This window comes from Trachymyrmex septentrionalis, unplaced genomic scaffold, assembly GCF_001594115.1.
Source record: "Trachymyrmex septentrionalis isolate Tsep2-gDNA-1 unplaced genomic scaffold, Tsep1.0 scaffold29, whole genome shotgun sequence".
Classification (NCBI taxonomy): Eukaryota; Metazoa; Arthropoda; class Insecta; order Hymenoptera; family Formicidae; genus Trachymyrmex; species Trachymyrmex septentrionalis.
Genome location: NW_017305451.1, coordinates 3514919 through 3537487, shown reverse-complemented (window position 1 = coordinate 3537487; position 22569 = coordinate 3514919). Strand labels below are relative to the sequence as shown.

Genomic DNA, 22569 nt, shown 5'->3' with positions numbered 1-22569 from the left:
TTCATGGCAACGACGAAAAGAGCATTATGGACGGAAACTCTACCGCAATGTAATTTCCCTTAGAAGAAATTACGGAACAAAACATTAATTCGTTTCGAACTGTACGATAACAGGCAGCCAGTTTGCTGAAATAATTTCGAATTGCGCGCTGTTGAATTTTAATTTTCAAAATGTCTGCAAAACTTTGTTAAAATAAAGAAGTGAGTACACTGCGAGAGTCGAGAACGAAATATTTCGTGCACTCCACATGTTTAACCACAAGCCGAGCGTTGAACGTAAAATCCAGCAATCCCTCCAAGTTAGAAGAGAAGTTCGCGCTTTATCGCTCGCGATGCTGAGGAAAACTCATTTCATTGGTTTCGTGAGATGCTGCGAGAGCTAAGTCAGTGCTAGCGTAGGAAACTCGGCCGAGCGCGGAGCAACGTCTGATTCCTTCTCTCCTCGGCGAATACAACGCCGAATGAGCGCGATAAGAGAGGGTCTCAGAAATCTCTCTTTTCCATTTTCCCCGACTTCGGCGTAACGAAACGTTTACACTGTACATGTGTAACGTCGACCGGCGCGGCGGCGTAATAGACGCCGAACGAGAGCAAATGCGTGGGCGTGGAGAGAAAGGTCTTGCAGCCAAGACAACCAGAGCCACTTGAGCATTCCGCGTGAAGCCACGTGGCGGTATTTAAGGCCTCGCTAATGCACACCCACCTCGTGCAAAATTGTTGGCGCGCTTACTTTACGCCAGTCCAGGATTCTAGAGCTCGTCTGCCGCCACGCCACACGGAAAAATGACTAACTAATGAGCGAGCGAGTAAACTTACGAGCGAGGAAAGGAAGCTCAAAGAACTTTTCCGACGTTCCGTTTTTTTAACGACATACAGTCCTTACCTCAAAATAGTTGGTCCCTTCAGCTCGGAGCAACAAATTCAAACGGTGACGTTCTCCATACTGAGAAGCAACATTTTTACAAGTACATCTAACACGTCGCATATATTTAGCTTTGTAAATTTTATCTTTATATATAAATATAAATTATCTTCAAATAAACTCTGAATTATATTCAAATATACTTTCGCGCGGGAATATCAAATTATTCCTATAATATCGAAAGAAATCGTCACCATGTACAATGTTTTCCCCGTATACACTATGCATAACTAAGCAGAATATATAATTATAATTAAATAACGTTAATTTGATATAATTTATGATAAGCGCAAGCGAAAAATATCAACACGCGACCCGTGGTTTCAATTGACACATTAATTAGAGACAAGCAGCGCACGTGTCTCGTTTGCATATCGCTTTTATCGTCTCCGCATGTATTACCGAGAGACCAGAACAACGAGAGGAAGGTTACGAAGGGGTCGCTGGACCAGCACAGAAACTTATAGCAAACCTGGCTGGTAGAAACTGGCAGGGCTGAATGCTAAGCACGGCCAGTCGGTTACATTTGCTTGCCGCCCGGCTTCTTAATGAAAACCAACGGCATGGAAACGTCAGGTTTGCTTTGCCTTAAAATTGGAGGCACGACTCGCTTAGCACGGGTATCCCCAACGCAAACGGAATGAGGTTCAAATGCACGGCTAATTCGCTATGCTGTTTTACATCTTATATCTTGCCAACGATCAACTCTCGTTCTATCAACTCTCGCATATCCTAAGTGCATCAACGTAAATGAAAATGCATTTACGAAAAATACATTTTTAACTTCACGAAACAATCAGAACTAATTAACACTAGAACCGCTGATGGTGCCATTTTGATTCTGATAATCATTTAATTTTTTCTTTTTTCTTTTATTAGAGATATACAATACAAAATATTGAAAATATGTGAATATATTATAATACGAGTATAAATCATTCTAACAATATAAATAATACAAAAATAACATTTTGCTAATCGAAAATCAGATAGGAAATTACTAAATTAATACATTCAACTGTCGTAGCTGAATATCATTGATATGACAGTTCTAGTTTTAAGGTTTAATTAACATCAAATTCTAAAAAGATACGATATTCTATTTCCGCAATTGCACTAAGAATAAAAACAGATTATATAAACAGATTTCCCTACATTTCTTCGGTATTTACTGTCACCTTTAATACGGACAGAAACAAAATTTAGTCAACTCTGATAAATGTTGGCACGAATAGGCAAGTAGCAGCTACAAGCAATGAAGCGAGCTATAATAGCTTTCACAATTGTCTACTTCATCGTGACTACTTATAAAGCGATAAAGCATCGTCTCGCGAGAAAAAGAACCGTACGCTCGTTCACCTTTTAACGATGGGAAGGAGCGCGGATGCAATAACTCGACAGAAAAGTAACCGGAAGGGCTGCGTTGCTGCTCGTTATGTAGCGTCTACGCTTTTACACTTCCCGATACACTCAGCCTTAACTTTTTACTCTCATCATCGGCCTTTACGGAAAATTAACGACGGCACGGCGCAGAGCAAGGCGCTCGATTAGAGGCTGAATATTTATGTTCGTCCACTTTATGCCCTTCCTCCCATTTTCTGTAAGAGAAAGTGTTTATCCGCGCCTGTCTCGGCAAAATGCGCGATGTCTAATTATTCCTCATTATTCCCCCATTCATGTCAAACTTTATAGTTAACTTTCACTTTTCAAACTTTTCCGAATAACCGTATCTACGGTGATAAAATAAATTGAATAAAATTGATATATAGAAAGAAACCAAAAGAAATACGTTTTCATATTGACATCCAATTGGTTGCCAATATGCAGTCAATAGAATGCAAAAGTAAATGTAGAGAAATAAATGCGAAAATATTAAATCAATCTTACAAATTCGTATATTTTATGACTTACAAGTATCAGATATAATTACACGAGTAAAAGATTGACAAGTTTATGTTTTATTCATGTCTTTTTATCATTAAGATAAGTTTTTATTTTTATTTATTTATTATTTTTTATTTATTTATTATTATACGAATTAGACCGTATCTTGTGGGCTTCCAATTTTCCTCAAATATTTATCATCGTTCATGAAACGCGTATATTACAGGTAAATGTAAGTGAATATTCGCGATGTATGAAATTCGGGCTCGCAGGTTAGGCCTAAATGACTGTGCGAATCAGTCATCTCTATGGGAACATATACGTATCTCTTGCACGTTACAGGCCTCCCAGCGACCTCGGAATGGTTCACCATGACGTAAAATTCGACGCTAGCGCAGGTGCGTGTCTCACGCGTTATCGACCAGCGATAAACGCCAGACGATACACATTGACGTGATACCAGGGAGGGCGGTAAATCGACCCTCATCGTTGGATGGCATGATCAAAATGAATGTCGATAGTGACTCACGCTACATCTTCCAGACTGCCCATATCTACGACAAATCGCAATGCGATTCGAAAACGATTAACGCTATCTCGAGTCTGCATCTGTCTACGAAGACCACGACCACAGTTACCCCTTTCTGCTCCCCCATAAGACACACCAATGAAACAATTCATACGGAATTATTTAATTCTTAACATTAAAAGAGAGAGTATATAAATAAAAGTATATATAAATTACTTCCAAAATAAAGAAAGTAACAAAAAAACTGAATATTTCATATATTCAATATATAAAGAACATAATTATTGAGAAGTCAAAAAAGTCCTATCTTTTATGCAAGAAATATAATATTGATCTAAAAAATTAAAACAATCAATAATAACCGCTCGATACTTCCAGTGTTAAAAATATCAAAATTTCTGCATAATAAATGCCAAAATTCCGCAAATTTATGTTGCCTTTTAAACTCTCTTTTTTGCTCTGTAATTTTTAATAATTTATACATTAATCTTCAATATTCTCCCGTGATAAAAGTTGCGCAAAAATATTAAATAATCATAAAATTACCATGTCAAATAATTATAAATTAGCGAAAATACACATGCTACCGTGTTAATATGAGAATTTCGCTTGACACGGTGCGAGTCGTAATTTCTCGTGCCAATATACCTACGTGTCCTTTGTATCCTGTGGGTGCCCACACTCTCATTCGATCGGGCGTTTCGCGGCGCGATTCAAAGGCGATTAATATTATCCGGAGCTGCCGATACGACTGGCGCTCCATCACGGACGAGGAGGGAGGAAAAGGAAACCGAGGTGGTGGCGGTGAAGGCATCCGCAACTGGCAACGAAACCAATAACTATTAATCGAAGCGCCACCGCACATTCAGCAAAGTCGACGCGATTTAAACGCGCAACAACCCTCGATTATATTCCCCCGTACTTCTAGCGTGTTGGGGGCACGCACGTATTTCAAACGGCGAACACCATTCTAAACGCAAAGTCGTCTCTCTTTACGACCCTTTCATCTTGCGTCGCTCTTCCCATTAAGCTCCTCGTAATAGCGTGCTGATTTCGCGATGTACGTATCTCTAAGGAAATATATCTTCAGCTCCCTTCAATTCCAGATATTCCACATATCCTACTCGGAATGCGCGTTAGTATCTCAAAGATTAATGTTTATTCGTTTGTATATTTACATAGAACCTAGATACAGTAACTTCTAAGTATATTTTATATATATATATATATATACACGCAAACACAGAAATTGTTTATATGTAAAATTTTTATTTTGTTTATAGTTTACATATTAATCGTTAATATATTAATAATTATTAATAATTAAAGTAGATATATTTGCTACATTTTTAGCAAAATATGGCTACTTTTTTTTATCAGAAAATAAAATAAATAGATATTCAATGAAAAAAATCTGATTAATTAAAATTCTGATAAATTCAACTACAAAGGTACAAATCGGACATTTACATTTAAATCTATCAAACATTCTAGTTGAGATAATTAGAAATTCAATTACGATAACCAGAATTCTGATTAATCAGAATGTGTTTCGTTCGTACCTTTCGTTGACACAACTACAAAATCTTTCTCAGTGTTCTACCTCACCATGTAACATGAACGATTTGAAGACTCCAATGGTGGGTTGAAAGAGAGGACCTAAGAAGACGACGTTTAAATAAAATACTCGAACTTGACATTACGGCTTCCAGTTACAAAGTATCTGCTGATACAAAAGCCACGGAGGAACTAGACTAACTGGTTGACGGGGTTATCAAGAGAACGTAGATAACGTCGTCCCATCTGCCGTTCTTAAACTGTCACACGTAACTCGTGTAGCAACTTCAACCGCGTTTCTCTCCACTTCCTAATCGGTAGACTGGCACGTACTGAAGTGCGCGACCGGCTCATAGATATACGACGAACGAATATCCGGAAGAGGCGGTCTGAAATTCTAGACTATGTCCGAGCGACCGCAGAAGACAGAGAGAGAGAGAGAGAGAGAGAGAGAGAGAGAGAGAGAGAGAGAGAGAGAGCACAAAACGGCTTTCTACCTTAGTAAATGTGCACACATGCACATATGATATATGCGAGGGTGCGACCCAATAAGACTGGACTTTAGAGTCCCCTCGATTTTAGATTTTCAGAAAAGTCGATATTCAGAAAAGTCTATTAGAATCTCTTCTTTAATGACTATCATATTAACTCTCAGTAAACACAATTGGGTTATTCGTATTTTACACATTTTTTCTTTGAAATACCAAGAGCACCTAGCTAAATGATAATTTCTATTCTTTCCTCTTTTTTCAATGCACTTAAAAAATTATTAAATGATTTTTACATATACTTTAATAACATCTTTATAAAATACTTTCTAAAGTTGTTAAAGTACATATAAAACACTAATTAACGATTTATCGCAATGGTAATATATTGAGTTCACTTACCGATGCTGCCATGAAGAGAGAAGGGGCGGCTTGGAGGGCAGCAGTTGTGGCTTCAGTACACGAGCCATAGCCAACTGGTGCTGCCTTCTGACATTCTATAACGACATAAAGCAACAATTTTTCATTAGTAATGCATAATAATATAAAACCAAATTTGTCACGCACATGTTTGTGTTAAAATGTGTTAAAAAATGCTTATTTTATTCCAAGCTAAAAAATGTCGAGAAAATTTTATGGTAAAAAATATTCGCAAGAAAAATTTTCGTTAAAAAAGTGTGGTGAAACGCGAGGCGCTGTATCACGCTGTATCTACATACGTAGCAAATTGAGGAATTCAATTTTATGCGTACGATATCCGACGCCAAGAGTGGTATTTTTGTCTCAGGGACTGTAACACGATTCGCAAGACCGAACAATATAACGCAATAAATGGCGAGAGAGGCTCCAATTTTTATAAGTGACTTTTACACAACTGCGCCTTGTTCATAAAAGATAACGAATAAAACAACGGATGTAAAAAGAACGTATTTTCGAGGTCTCATCGCTGAGTTATTTACCGACAATTTCGCAATATTGAAAATTGGGATTTTCTGGAATTTCCTCATTTCGGTCACTCGCGAATTACACAACCATGTCGTTCGTGCAAATCGATTTCAGGAATTCAGAGACGAATCCGATGAGAGAAAGAGGGGAGGGAGAGAGCGAATAATCGTATACTAACTGAAAGCAAATTCACTCTCTCACACTCGTAATTGTGCGTTCCAATTTGAAATCACGTAAAAACCTGTCGCTGTGGCTCATTCGGACCCGAATAAAGAATGAAAATATTCAGAAAAAGGAACTCCTTCATTTAACGCACGTTTCATAAGAACCACGCCATACATGCGTTCCTGTAATTAAAAGAATTACGTCTTATATATGTGTTCAAACGTACAGATATCGCTCAAAATCTCACCGCGACGGTAAAACAAAATCGCCGAAATTTTTTGGTCATTCCTTCGCCGTCCGCGCTTTGCCGGACTTTATTGGAATTTTATCGGAGATTCCCGTACAGTATATCGATGCGATTTAACGAATATATTGGATAAAGCACAGCGAATATCTCACACGAAATTGTGTGTGATACGTCAAATCTATTTAATGTTTCTGCGAAATACCTCTATATATAAAAAAAAAATTGTTATAACGCACAGCGTGTTATAATAAAAAAAATAGATATTATAAACAAAATAAATCCACATGTGCTCTCTGCAGATTATAAATATCAGTTATATAATTTACGTGTCACACATTCGCGTTCTTATACAACATAATGTCAAAAATATCTTAATCAAATGTGTGAACGAGAGAATATTGAATATTTCAAATATATTTCCATAAGCGCATAATTCGAAAAACAATGTTAAGTATTCAAAAGCGGTTGTCCAAATATTACGCGAATTATAGCTGATAAAATATCCTAATAAATTTAAATAATAAATTCATAAACATTGTAATAAATTGGCACGTCATATCGACGAAATAATCGTTAATAATATGCATATAATTGAAACACTGATCTCATCCAAATTGAATTCGCGTTTTATCGCATCATCAGTAACTGCTTTTCGTTGTCGCTGCGTACAATGAAAAAGCAGTTATTAATGGCACGGTATTTTCGTTGCAGAAAGCACCGGGAATCGCGCTACAAAAAGAAAATCTCGAAACCAATCAATCAATCAATCCAATCAAAGACAACATTTGCGCTCCGCTCCGCTCTCTTCGCTTTCGCGCCGCCGAACTTGAGGCTTCGCCATGCCCGGTACAGCCCGACAAATTAACCGAAGTTTCACACGCCCTCGCTAAAACTTGATACCCCTGGCATGGCCAATCAAACTTCGAGTTTCGGTAATCCCCGGGCCAAATACTCCCGTTTACACGTTACAGGTTATGGTATAAGACGGTCCGTTTCCTCGAGTTTCGCTGCCGCTAATACCCGGAGTTTCGACCGCAAGTTGTCATCCGGTGGTGGAAGTCGAGTTACAATCGTCAGATCGCTTTTCTTATCGGAAAAAAAGGGATGAATTGTACAAACGCATCTACATATAACCATCGAATAAGATGTTAATATTTTTCGTACAAATTACATTTGCTGATTTATCCGAGTATACGAGTTCTTGTAGAACCTATCATTCGTTAGTCGAGTTAATTAGTGAGAAACGTATAAATAAAAGAAGGATAAGGGAAAGGAGGAAGGAGGAGAGTAAAAAGAGAAGAGCAGAGAATGCAGCAATCTCTATAAAATTACACGTGGAAGGAAATCGAAGGACCGAGTTCTAGCAAATGAAATTACTTAAAGCAAACGCGTTACTTTTTCAGTGCGACTATCCGATCGCAATGACCACCCCGGTTGGTTACGTTCGATTCGAAAGGGATGCACCGGTGTGTTTCATTCCCGTTCTTGCCCATAGGTAGCTTCCATTGGAGTCTCCCAGTCTCCCTCCTTCCGTCGCGCGGTTCCGTCCGAACACGGTCACATGCATATGCAAATTTATTCTGCCGGTGCATTAGTGAGCACGGTGGTTTCACGATGTTGTGTTTACGTGCGTGTGCGTATAAATGCGAATACGTGCGTGCATTTGTACGGCGGCACATTGCGTAGCGCGTGTATGCGTCTATGTTGCGGAGAGCCATCGTCCAGGCCGATCGCGACGGAGAGGGTCATAAATTAAATGATGTAAATGCTCTGTCCACCCTCTGTCGCTGCGAGCGGAGACGGCACACAGGGCTACCCTTTCGCGTCCACCACCCTCCCGCCGACTGGTTGCTGCTGCTGCCGCCAACCCTCGTACCACCAGACGATCGTCGCTCTATCCCCTTTGCCTTAATGCTGCATCCCCTGCCGTCTGATTATAATTATCGAGATCTACACTCGGATCCAGTCTCATCCGCGCGAGATGAAAGCGAGCGGATGGCAGCGAGAAAATGCCATTGCGTACTATCTGTTATATTACTTTCGAAATATGTGATACATGCGATGTATAGCTTATCGCAGTTCACATAATCCGACATCAAAAGTATCATTACGAGCTGATAATTTTATTTTACTCGTATCTATGCAGGTGTCTAGCCCAATACTCGTAATCAATATCTCGTATGATGAACTTTAAATTAATTACACTGGTATAATATCAAACGAGCAGTGGTAACTTGATCTTTTGAGTTAAACAAATTATATTTTCTTATTTTTAACTTCCATATGTGTAAAAATGTAAACTACTCCACGTCTGTGTAATCAATTTCTAAGTAAATAATGTCCATTAACGTATACACTTACCAGGAGAGGCTACGCTCTGCTCTCTATCGATTTTGATCAAACTTACAGCGATGTCAATCTTGACTTGACTTTGACGATGTCATCCAAAGTGAAACCAATAAAACCAGTAAATACATCTTATTAGGCCCTGTCACTTTTGTCCAAGACATTTTTCTCAAAAATACATACTTTCCAAGATATAACTGATTCCAGATTTTTGGTATATTTTTAAATGTTCATTACTCGGCTGTTAAGGCCCATTTGCAGGAACGGTTTTACAGGTCTTCACTTGATAGACTCCTACAATATTGCTGCAATTTTGATCAAAATAAAAGTGAAGAGCGTAGCGCCTCTCCTTGTTAGTGAATAATAAACTAAATTTGAATCAAATTTAATATATTTTCTTGAATTGTTCATTATTTTAGTTGCAATGAATTAACAATATTGACTAAAAGCAGTGGCTTTTATACTTACAGAAATAACTAAAAATAACTCAAACATAATTTGACATTGTGCAGCATAAAGAATAAAATATTATTATATGTATTATTTACTTTGATGTTTCAATGCGATAAAATCCTGCTACATTTACTTGTTCATTATTTTTCCTATCACAAAAAAATTTATTTTTTTTTCCTCACATCTTCAACATGTTGGGAAACTCACACGTTTCAGAAACGAATCGACACTTATACGGAGTTATACGAAACCTACGTTATATCTATTTATTCCTCTCAATATCCGGTTCACCGATATTTATGTCCTTTCTTTCCATCTTCGATCGTAATACGGAAGAATAAGTGCCCGACAGATTCCCGCCGAGCGATCGATAAGCAGAAGCTCTGACCTGATTTTCCCAACGTTAACTCGGCGAGAAGAGAACATCGAGTCTCGAAGCCTTCGATCGAGGAGATGGGAAGGATCGGTAGGATCGCTAAGTCCCGCTCTCAATCGGATTCGAATTTGATAGTATTTGAACAGCCCCCAGCATCGCTCTCGTAAATTCGGCACGCCGTTTGTGTATCCCTTCCCCATACGCCACTCCTGGCTCCCTTCTTCCGTGCGATCCGATATTTGGTTCGACGCAGATAACCGTTATCTCGATTGTTGTCGCTCGTTTTCCTAAAGAACGAATCGTATTTGCAATGATTCAGTAACTTGTTCTAACAAACGCATTCAAACAGATCCGGGTATAAACAAATGTGCTGATCGTCGATCGCAAACAATACTCCATTGGAATTTCAGAGACATTTGGAAATGCCAGTAGTCTACGTATTATTTACAAGTATTTGGTTGGAAAATGAAATAAAAGTATTAAAAATAATCGTGTCCATCAAATTCGAACTGTCATTCGCGTGATCGTATGCATAATATAATCAAACAGAATCTTATTAAAAATAGTAAATAGTAACTTCATCAAGTAAATTATAATGAAAACAATCAAAGAAGAAATCATGAAAATCAGAGGGGGACATTTACCTACATTTCCTTGTAAGTACAAATACATATTTTTGCGATTAGAGAGATCAATAATAAAATAATTTTAATGATATAAAAAATTAGTTTTTAAAGAAAAAAAGCAATTTCTTTATGTTCATTCAAAAACGCAAGGATAATTCGGTTATCGCGATGATTTGCAAGGATTGATTACGCAGCGAACATCGTCCGCCCGAATCGATATTTTCGCAGGTGCATAAAATACATCAAAGTCATTATCCCATTTCGCTCTTATGAAGGTTATTTATCCAATCCGTGCTGCGCTCGTAGCCCTATATCGAGTTCATAGGATATACGTTCGCGATGTTCGCGGCCGAGCGCGCTTCCACCCCGAACGTAAAGCCGATGAAAATGCATTGGCCGTAAATAACGTCGGTCGGGTTTCGAAGGCGCGCACCCGCGCTTACACAAGGAGATAAAATCAACTTGACCTCGTTCCATCTCCCAGACGTGTTTTCAGCTTCTTGCGCTTCGTGCTGTCCTCGCTCAGTTCCCACCGGCGATGGGATGGAAATCCTCCCCTGTCCCGATCGGGAGAGGCGATAATCATTAACAAAAATTGAATGCGAGTTGAATCAATGAAGATATATTAATGCAAACACGTGATCGATGATAATACCGCGAAAGATACTTTGCAATGACTTCATTTCGAAGTACAATACAAGCTTAATTTAGACTATCCGCGCAAGAACATCTGTAACGTGTTGTGTTACGTTAAGCATTAATCATAAACTGAAGACTCTGTATGTAATAGTTAAAACTTATATCAACGCACAAACAAAATCATAATATAATGTTAAACATTATGTTATAATTTTCATTGGGCGTTGATGTAACTTTAAGTACATAAGTACATTACGGATGTTCTTGTGCAAAGAGCCTTACGGGTGAATTTAAAAAGAAAAATATCAGAATAGCGCAACTTTCATCTGTTCAGCAGCGCGTTCAAGTTTAGCGTTGAAGACTGCGTTCCATTTGACGCTCACAATGCTCTTAGAATAATTTCATCCTCGTCGTTTATCAAATGTTAAACAAATAATGTTGGCAAATAGAACGCAGCCATAGTTTTCATGGAGTATCTGTTGTCAGGACGTTTGAGATTCATTCAATTCATACTTAATCTAATTTCATTCGATTGCATCAACTGCCTGTTACGATTACAACCGCATCGATTGATTTCAGCAGCAATCGAGCGAAAAATTCTGATACAGCGCAGTGTTTATGCAATCCTGGATTACACGCTTAATATGCAAAATGTATGTATGCATATACAACGTATCGTAATTATGATGATCAACATGCCGTGCTTTCCATATGAGTGCAATTATATACCTATACATTTTGCATATACACAGAAATGGTTAACATTGATCGAATGAAAATGATATAAAAATCTTGAAAATTGTTTTATCTTCAAAATGTTATCATTCATCAAAATATTAATCCACATATAAATATTAGTAAAAAAATATCAATATAATATATAAACTATCTGATAATAAGACACATGTATTGTATGTATAATTTTTTTAAATTTAACCTACTTTAATATAAAATTAAATCTAAAATTATATATTGCATTAATATACACACACACACACACACACACACACACGCACACGCACACGCACACGCACACGCACACGCACACGCACCATAAGTCAAGTCCCACAGCAATATCATATTATAATATAAAAGTCCTATAAATCGCAAACCCGATGATCTAACTTCCCGAGGTAGATAGTTACGTAAGTTTTGAGACCGGTTTCCTGTGGCTTCTATAATATTCAACTTCCGCACCCGTCGTTTCCGCTTCCGAAAATCTTGATGGAGATTTTAATTGAATAAGAGGAAGCAAGAGGCGAATGCAGAAACAAAACGGGTGCTTTTATTGCGATGGCTGTTGAATATTCAAAACGATAAAGGAATGTTCGTTGTCTCGTAACGAACTGCAGCACATGTAGTATACTTAAAAAAGAAAAAAAAGAGATAAACATCGACATTATTAAATAAATGTATTTGCATTCTGACTGCGTTACTCTCGATTGTATTCTCATTTAACTTTGACCTGTCACATCTTCTGAAGAGAAACCACGTATGACGAAGACTTGAACTTGATTGTTATTGTGTGTTTCCTCTTGTATTTATACGTATCAGTGCAAGATCGGGATATGTAGATACATATACGAGACGGAAGTTTAATTTAACCACAGGAGACCCACTAAGGTCTCGTGCAGGATTGTTTTGTATATATAAGGTAGAATCGGGACAGTTAAATTAAACTTACACAAGTAACGGTATTATCTCTCTTGCAGCTATTCCCTCCCCTTACAAAAGCAGTTCTTGCATTTACATGACCGACGAGTCTCGCCCGTTAGAGAGATCCAAAATGGCTTTCTCCGGTATATTCCGTAACTGCCGCGTTAACGGGATACCGGTCAAAATTAAGTTTCGCAGTGCGCCGACGTTAATTCGTCGAGACATTACAGGATAAGTTAACAGGCTTTTACACCGGTAACGTAGTTACGCTTCGTTACGGAAAACTCAATCAGGGGACACGAAATATTTAAACCGATAATCGTTCGACGTTCCTCGCCTGTGCCTGCAGCCATAATGTTATCTCGTTGATGTAAGCATATCTGAAAAGCGACGAGATACCTATTATGACTATAACTTCGTCAAACAACGGAGTCGGTAAAAAAAAATCGCTCACAATCTCGTTAGATTTCTATTGTTAATTTAATATACGAACAAATTGCATAAAGGTTTGAATAAAAATTTGTTTAATATTATTTCTGACACACATTTTAGATATCAAAGAAGCAATGGTGAATGATTGGTAACACAATTCTTTGAGTTAATTTTGTTATCTTTAATACCATATACGTATATGTTAAAATCAATCCATTTGAGTGGTTTGTTTCATAGCAGATCCATATTAACGTATGCATTTAGTAAATAATAAACTAAACAGTTTCTCGAGTTAAAATGTTTAACTCCATTGTTTTAGTCAAATTAACGACGATTTTGAGTAAAAACAGGGCGACTAATAGAAATGATTGAAAATAACTGAAATTGGGAATAATGTAACATTATAAATAAACAGTATGTAGCGATCATTAATGTGCTTATTCATTACAGAACTTATCGCGATACTTCTTCATTACGGAATTATAAAAGCCAGTTTCATAGTTAATCTGAAAATAATCCAAACAATCCATCTTTTATTATAAAAATTTACCGAGCCATTTCTGCATTACCAACTTCTACATCGCATCGTAAAGCATAGGAACGCAGCTGCATATTACTGTCCTTCACCTGTTTAAATGAAAGATATGCCGTTTTTGCAATGCTTATATCTCGCATTCATCTTGTCCAGCCCTTTTTTCTCGATGTAAAATTTTTGTATCATCTCTCCGTTTGTAACTTAAATTTATATAGCGGAATTTGGTCGACTGCTAGTTAAAGTGCCGAAGACAACTAAAGTAATTCATTTCGTAACGTTTTACGTTTAAAAGGCAACACCCGCCGGCCGAGTCTCTCTTCAACTCCGTGTTATTATCCTTTACGTCATAAAGCATACGGTCATGCTTGCGGGGAAGTACGAGGCACGTATTCCTGCGAAATGTCAGGTACACGTCAGAACGTAGTCTCTGTCTCGTACGTGTTACTCTTTCTACATTCTTTTAGGGCAGTTAAAGCTTTAATCACGCACGGTAAATAACGTTTCGCTGCGAGAAAGAAATTGCTCTGAAACAAATTTAACATTCTGCATTTTTACGTAAAAACATGTAATCATATTCAATCATCGTTTTATAAAATAATCAGATTATTATTTAAGAATAATAAGAGCAAATCAGAAAAAGTCTATATATGCGATAAAATGTCTAAATATATAGGTATCATAAATAATAGAATAAAGAAAAAAATCAAGTCATTTCTCGCACTGCTTCAAATATACTTGATGCACGTTTCACTGAAAAAAAAAAAAGAGAGTTTGGTAATATCTACCAAATGTTGAGTGAAATAATTTCAATTAAATGTTCGGTTAATATAACCAAAAATAATTTTACTTTCCTAAATATTTAGTAATTATTACTAAATGTGACTGGTTATATTATTATATTTGGTAATACTTACTAAACATTCAGAAAAGTAGAATTATTTTCGGTTGTATAAACCTAACCCTTGAAATTATTTCACTCAATATTTGGTAGCTATTATTAGATTCTTTTTTCAGTGTTAATTCCTATCATTATCGATGTTATAATAAGATTATGTTTTAAAGTGCGACTGCATGCTTCGCCGAAAATCCAATCGAGGATAAAACGTCGAGAAAATGAGAAGAGAAAAAAGACATTTTTTTCCATACTTCGATCGAGTTAAAATATCCCCGCAAATATAATCCGAGTTCTATCTCTATATTTCCATCTGACTCGAAGTACGAGAACACGCGAAAATGGGAAGGTAAGAGAGAGAGAGAGAGAGAGAGAGAGAGAAAAGAATACTAAGCTCGAGGAAAAGGTAGAAGAAAGCCAACCATCTGCTTACGTATTCGATCACGTAAGTACACACGGGAGCAGGAAGGAAAAGAAAAGTCGGCTGTCGAACCACCCCGCGATCGGGAATAAACGGTGGTGTCTCGAAGCAGCGGCGTTCCTCGCGCCCCACGAGAATATTGCGATATTGCTCGCGTTAACCGGTAACGCAGATCCGGCTTCAAAATCCCGGTCCGTAAGGCGGTGTGCCGGCGCGTCCGGAATCTTAAACACCGTGACGCAGCCCTCGAATCGCCAATGCAACAGCAATAGCAACAGCCGTGCCACATCGAATAATATAGATGCTTACAGTTCCGACACGGTGATCTCCAGTTTCATGCTTGTTTCTGCATCCATAAATATTTTGTACTTAAAATTGTCTTAATAAAGGGGTGTCGATGAACTTATATACCTATAAATTTTTGATAACTACTCACGCGCTCTAAAAAAAAAAAAAAAAAAATATGGGTGTAGATTAAACATCACATGTGGTGTCTACATAATTCTCACCGTTTATATCAACACTAACATAATGTGGATTTAATACCAAGGGTTATGTCTACACATCAATATTAACACCAATGTAGTAAAAATTATATAGACACCGTGTGATGTTAAATCCACATTCAAATTTTTCAGACGCACACACACTGTGAGGATTTTCGTTTTCTAAACTTCAGAGATGTAGATGCATCTATATTGCGTCTGTAAGCAAATTAAATCTTATACAGTAAAACCTAATCTAAATTAATTAAAACTCGATGTTAAAAATTAGTAGAAGTAAAATTTCTATTTAATTCATGTTTTTAACGTTCTAACTAAGTTTTAATATAACAAAGTATATAAGGATTTTTGATATCTAAGCTTCAGAAATGTAGATGCATCGTGACTGCAAATTAAATCTTATAATAATATATAATCTGAATTAATTAAAATTTACTACTAAAAATTATGAAAAAAAGAAATTTCCATTTAATTTCATGTTTATAATACTTAAACTTTTAGCGTAGCCTAACGCGTAGCTAACGTGTACGAATTAAATGTAATGTAGGTTATTAATGCCATTAGAAGAGAAACTATATTCTGATTATACAGGGCATGCTCTCCATACAATTGTAACTATCGTAGCCGCATTTACCGTACTTTAGCGATGATACGAGCGATACACAGGCATTGCGCACAAATACGTTTTCTGCCATCATCATTAAACGATCACTGTGACTAACAGATAAATATTATTGGAGGCTAACAAGGTTCTGCAGCATGGTAAAATGCAAAGTGACAGGCGCGATTTCTCCGTTTTCAATTCTGCCACTCTCCCCCGTTTTTCTTGTCTCTTTTTCTCTCCCCTAAACGTGTGTTTTTAACGCTTCCCATTTAACTACCTATGTACACTCGTGCAAAGAAAATATAGGAAAATCAAGCATAATGCACGCAGAACGAAATGGAAAATGGAAAAAAGAAGGCAGCCGGGAGAAGAGAACTTGGCAGAGCGATCAGAGGAACGGGAGTTACATCATTGAGATGCAATTCCAATATTGATATGTCGGATTGGCTGGTGCTCCGACGTAACGTCAGCGACGAAGATCTTAGAGAGTCGCGGCAGTAGAAGAAGCTGGATAAGAAGAGCGAAGGGAACAAGGATGCAACACATCCGTAGCTTATGTGCGAGGCTTGCAGATCGAATACGCGAAAGATCGAGTAAAATTGGAAGAGATATTATTGAACGGCTGTGTAGCGATCAGGGATATAGAGAAGAGAAAAGTCTGAGTTTCATTGCCGCAGTTGCAATGGAAACATATCGAATCGACAGTAAGCTGCACGGTGCATAAAGAATTTAAGCTTGACGTCCAGTTCATATCTTAAACTGTAAGGTCGATATTTAACTTTATATGAATATCAAAAGGTATTATAAGGTATAAAAATAAGTATTAGGTTGAGTAAAAAGTCATCGCGTATTTTTTAGCTCAAAGTTGTATATACAATATCTTCGTCAATAATGAATGAAATTCAAATTTAAAAAAAGGGTTTTAAAGCTTGAAATCTCTACTTTTAAAAGCTTATCACATTTTTTAAGTTTATATGAGTTTGATAATTTTTACATACCAAAAACTACGAGCTGAAAAAGACGAAAAATTTTCTTCTCACTTTGTGGATTTGTAACGTGTCCAAAACGAATTTGAGAAAATTTTCGATTACCTATCGTGAAAGCTTGATACTTTCCCTACAAAATCGTTTTTTTTTAATATTCCTACGACTTTTGATTACTGAGTTATCGCGGATTAAATAAAAGAATTATTTTGACTTTAATTGCTCATAACTCCATTAAAAATTGTCGTATCGTATAATTTAAAAAAGAGATTTTTAAAGGTGAAACTTTACTCTATCAAGATATATTTATATTGTTGGTAAGAAAGTAATTGCGGTTTTTACTGATAGATGTCTTTTAAAAAAACGCGATGACTTTTTACTTAACCTAATATATCGAACGAATTCTAGAGAAGCAAAAATCGGATCTCCATTTGTTTCAGCGTTAGTAATCGACATTCGTCGAGTCGCGTCACGGCGTCACAGTCGGAACTGTTCATATTCGGTTGCGTCTCGCGACAAATTTCGGCTCGATTTCGCGAGACGTGCTTTCAATTTCGCGCGCGAACATGCGTTTGCCACGATGCTCTCTCTGCCCGCATGACGTTACGTTTTGTCGTGATGCAACGCGATCCGACATTCCGGGCGGCTTACCGATCCGCAAACGGATTCACGCGTGTTCGCACGGTACGCCGCTCGTGCACATTTGCGTGCAAACGAGACTGCATTCAGATTGTGGCCTAGGCTATCGTCCGTATTTTAACCTGACGCTTCAATATCGCGTACTCGACGCTACGTGAATAACTGCTCGCTTTTTGATTGTTGCGCGTTTCGACCTAACGGGCTGAATAGAAAGAAACGTACAGGTGGATTCTACTATCATGGATAGTCTCTACGTGTTGGATTTATATTTATTCAAAATTTTAAGTAAAACCACTCTAACTATATTATTTTTTTCTTTTAACAAATAAAATAGAATCAGATTTTTCGAAAATTCACAAAATTTCCTGGTATGTAGGAGCGAACGCGGTAGTTAGTGCGTTAATTTAACATTATTAGATATAAATTTATATTGTCTCTTCTGTTAAACATTCTTTTTTTTTCGTACGCGTTTCAACTCGTTTTAAGTCATTCTTAACGAAATATATAAATTGAAATTAAATTATTCTGATAATCTTTTTCTTTTAGTTTGGTGATTCACGGTGACATTATTACCGCGAGTACAGAATTTCTTTCGAGACTTCCGAGTATATATTTAGAATTATATTTTTGTAATATCCTTATCGTAATTATAAAAATATCTGTAGTTTTTTGTTGTAATTTTAAAATATTGTACAAAATTTTTGTTTGCGTAACAAGTGGAAAGAAAAATTGATGAATTAATGATCTTTTCATTTTTACGGAGATAATTTGGCATCGAGTCTCGGGATTATAGTACACTTGGTATGTCGCCGAGGATCGGATCAGACGTTTTGCTACGTGAGCACGAAACTCGCATGCACGATCCCAGGGGCATGTCAGCCCAATCGGACAAGAATGTCAGGTGGTCGCGTCACGGACCACCAGCTGTCCATCAATTCTGTCCATGGGGTACACGGGGGTCCCCGTCTCTCGTTCTGATTACGTCCGCATGCCGGTTGGATTTCACGTGGAAATTGCGACTTTGTTCCCTTCGGCGTTCTCTCTCTCTCTCTCTCTCTCTCTCTCTCTCCCCCTCCCTCCCTCCCTCTTTCTCCTCTCTATCTCTATCTTTACCTATTTCTACGTCTGTCTCTCTCATCCACTGGATCGACGACCTGATGTCTTACCACTGCAACGCGCAGAATAATGAAGTTTCTGCGTTACGAAAGATAGCCGCAAGATATCTTGTGGCTCTGGCTGGAAGTTCAATTCGATACATCGCGACATATCAGTTTTGCAAGCGTGCAATCGACGTATACATAACAATTCTTATGTTTGTATTTATAGTTTCTGCTGAAGTATACTTAGCTGAGATCAATCTTCAGACATGATGTACCTATAATTTAATATATTGATATTAAGAGAGTCAATTTGATGTTTCTTACACCGTATCCGTAATTGTGATTTAATTGCGAAACTCAAATGAACTTGTCTTGATATACAGTCTAAATTTTGTTTCTTTGTAGTTTAATAATTGATTCTAAAAATAAATTTATGTGTGAATTTCACATATGGAATAAAAATCGCGATAATAGAGGAGATATTTAAGTTATTTGTAGAAAAAAATTGTAATGAAACTACGTTATATCTTTTTTTTTTTCAAATATTTTTCTAAATATTTTTTTGACAGAATTTGAGATTTTCATTTGGAGGGTCTCTTCATGTATTTTCCGGATTAAATATTAGATGATAAAATAAATACAAGGAAGTAATATTGAGAATTTTAATAAAACTAGGAATATTTTTTTTTTTATAAAACTAGGGAATAGGGTGCCGCGCAAAATAAATAAATTTTGAGTGGTATATATAAATTTTACAAATATATAACTAAAAGACGTACAGAAAATATTTTGCTAGACAGCATATTTTAGTTTAATTTATATTTTATAAAAAATACGCTATAGAAAATTAATATATTTTTATATTTCTTTAAATTAGAGTTTTATTCTAATTTTTATAGCATATTAATTTTTTTGTTTATTGATCATCTTAAATGAATTAATAAAGCATATTCTATTTTACTTTATTGTAATATGCTTCGCCAAATTTAATAACACGAAATTTACCTAGTAATTATTTGATATGTAAAATATTGTCGAGTATTTTTTATAATAATCATACAATATCTTAATATCATTAATTTCCGCTTTACAATCATCTGAACACTTGACTAATTTTTAATTCAAATGTAACTATTCAATTGTCTATGTTTCAAAATATAAATCTTATTTTGATATATAATATTACGCATTATTGGTATTCAATGAAAACGAGTCGAGAATTGTAATAATTTTCTTAATCATATCATATATAATAATCTATAATATCTCTATTTCTCTGTGAGAGAAAAAGATAATATAATAATGTTAAATCCACACATAAAGAGATAATATTAGAAGTTTTTAATACCTTTAGATTTTGCATCATTAAAATGCATATATAATATATTACAAATTTAATTATTTTTTATGTTTCAATAATTTTTAATAAAAATTATTGTGAATAAAAAAAATAATATAATTATTATGTATTATCAATGAAAATATTCAACAGTAGTCAAGTGGGTATTTTCTCGTCACTTAAACTATGCTAATATTAATATCAAATTATACACGGGATATCGTAAACTAAAAATTTATGCTAAATAAAGAATACTCGTATATATTCTGAACAAAATTATAAAAGGACATATTTTATAGCAGTCATTTAAGCCGTACGTATACTTTTATATAAATCCTATTATTACCATTGCTGAAAATTGATAAAAATGCTGCAAAACAGTAAAATATGCATTCTCACTTAAATGACTTTTCGTGTTTCCATTATCGTTGTAACTCGAATGCGCCAATCTTAATATTATCGTCATTTACAGCTTCATTTGCTTAATAGTCACGTGTAAATGCTTGTACACATATGGTCACAGATGCAACAGCTTCCTGTGCTCGTAGAATCCTAGAGATTATCGATATATGCGTATATGTGCGTATGTATACATAGTGTGCATCGTATACATGGAAATAAACACGTATGAAATGAGATTCCAGAATTCTCTCGTAGAGGTTTCAATCAATTAATAAATAACGCTTAAATGTATATTAATTTCTACTTGCATGTGTATGGCTATTTTAAACTTTCCTCAAATCCATAAAATATGGAAGAACAATTTTGCTGAAATATTCAAAAAATTTTGCCACATACAGAAAATAATATCGTTGAAAATAATTATGTAGAAATCTCAAATATAACGAGCAAAGCTGTAAAAATTTCTTCTAGCAGTCAAGTTTAAGACGTTCTATATAATTATTTTCTTCAGATTTGTATCCAGTTAAATTTTTTAGATACTTTCAACAAAATTGTCCATTCAGCGATAATAATAAATATTTTTTAATCGCCAACATCTTGTCATCAATATTTAACTTTCAACAAGATTACGATAGATTAAAAAGGGAGTAATAAAAATAAAATATGCTTCAACGGTACATTAATTAATTAAAATAAATATTAGTAACGCTATATTCGGAAATGTCAAAAAACATCATACTCCAAAATCTAAATAGGAATCTCGCACAATCCCTCACGTTAGTATTAGACGATGGCGAACGCGCGCGAACTGTAGCAGGAATACGGTCACGGTGTACGAGCGGCGTTTCGAATAGACCATTTCCCTCTACTCGGAACGCTGTGACACGCGCAATTCATCCCTGCAGCTCTTGGCCGTTAGCGTAATTGCACGTACGGGCGCCATTAGACACGCGCGACGCTATGTCGGGTATCTACGTCGAACCACCTGCGAAATCGTCACTTTGTTTCGGCGTAAATCATGCCCGAAGCAATCTCACGCGAGGACACGACGCGCTCGCTTTACTCATCTTGATGCACCTCGCCCGAGGCGATCGCAGCATTCTATCCTACGATGCACATGCGATTTTCCCCAACTCCAGCTTCCTAGCGAAACCCTAGATGAAACATACCGTAGGTTGTTTAAAGAACGCGAAATATCATGGAAGTAAGAAAAACATCGCGTGGCGGTGGCATTAAACACGATACGTAGAGCAAACTCCGTTGAAAACAAGCAGCTTGTACTTCAATCACTACTACTATCCCGATCGGAATTCATCGATACTTGAACTTGGGTCGAGGACTGGCTCGCGTGCCCGCTTTTGATCAAACTTAGTGGCGTTCCGATCTATATACGACTCGATTAGCGCGCGACTCTACCATCGTGATTTCTCTGTAATGAACGGACAATTCACGAAATAACGCTATTTGTTAATCGTATGAAGAGTCAACTACAATTGGCAACGAGGCAGATTAAACGAGAAATCGTGTTAAAACAGACCAGAAACAAATTTAGAAATTCCTTTATACATTTTATATACATATAATAAACATATACAGAGCATCCCAAAATTCGTCAAAATACGAGTATAGCGAGAAAGTTTCCGAAAAATTAAGTAAAAAAAATTATTTGTTTTATAATAAATATTGTGAAATAATAAGGATTTGAATAAAGCCAATTACGGACTACGTTAAATAGTTACTTGTCAATTAGGCGTTCATCAGCATTCGCTAATATTACCGTACGTCGAGACTCATAGACATGCCATTTAAACATAGTCTGTAATTGATCATTTCTTTTAATCCTCATTATCTCAAAAATTACTGCTTGAATTAAAAATTTACCAATAA

The 22569-nt window shown here is 36.3% G+C and overlaps 1 protein-coding gene across 1 annotated transcript in view; it reads right to left on the bottom strand.

Annotated features, from left to right (window-relative positions):
• LOC108749302 overlaps positions 1-14162 on the bottom strand; it is a gene marked incomplete at its 3' end in the record, with an annotated part of 193544 nt that extends 179382 nt beyond the window's left edge. Inside the window, exons 1-3 of the mRNA XM_018487902.1 lie at positions 14157-14162; positions 13834-13891; positions 5782-5876 (exon numbers count right to left, since the gene is read on the bottom strand). Of these exons, the coding sequence (XP_018343404.1) occupies positions 5782-5876; positions 13834-13891; positions 14157-14162 (159 nt within the window). The remainder of the gene's footprint in view (positions 1-5781; positions 5877-13833; positions 13892-14156) is intronic.
• Between the last annotated feature and the right edge of the window lie 8407 nt (positions 14163-22569).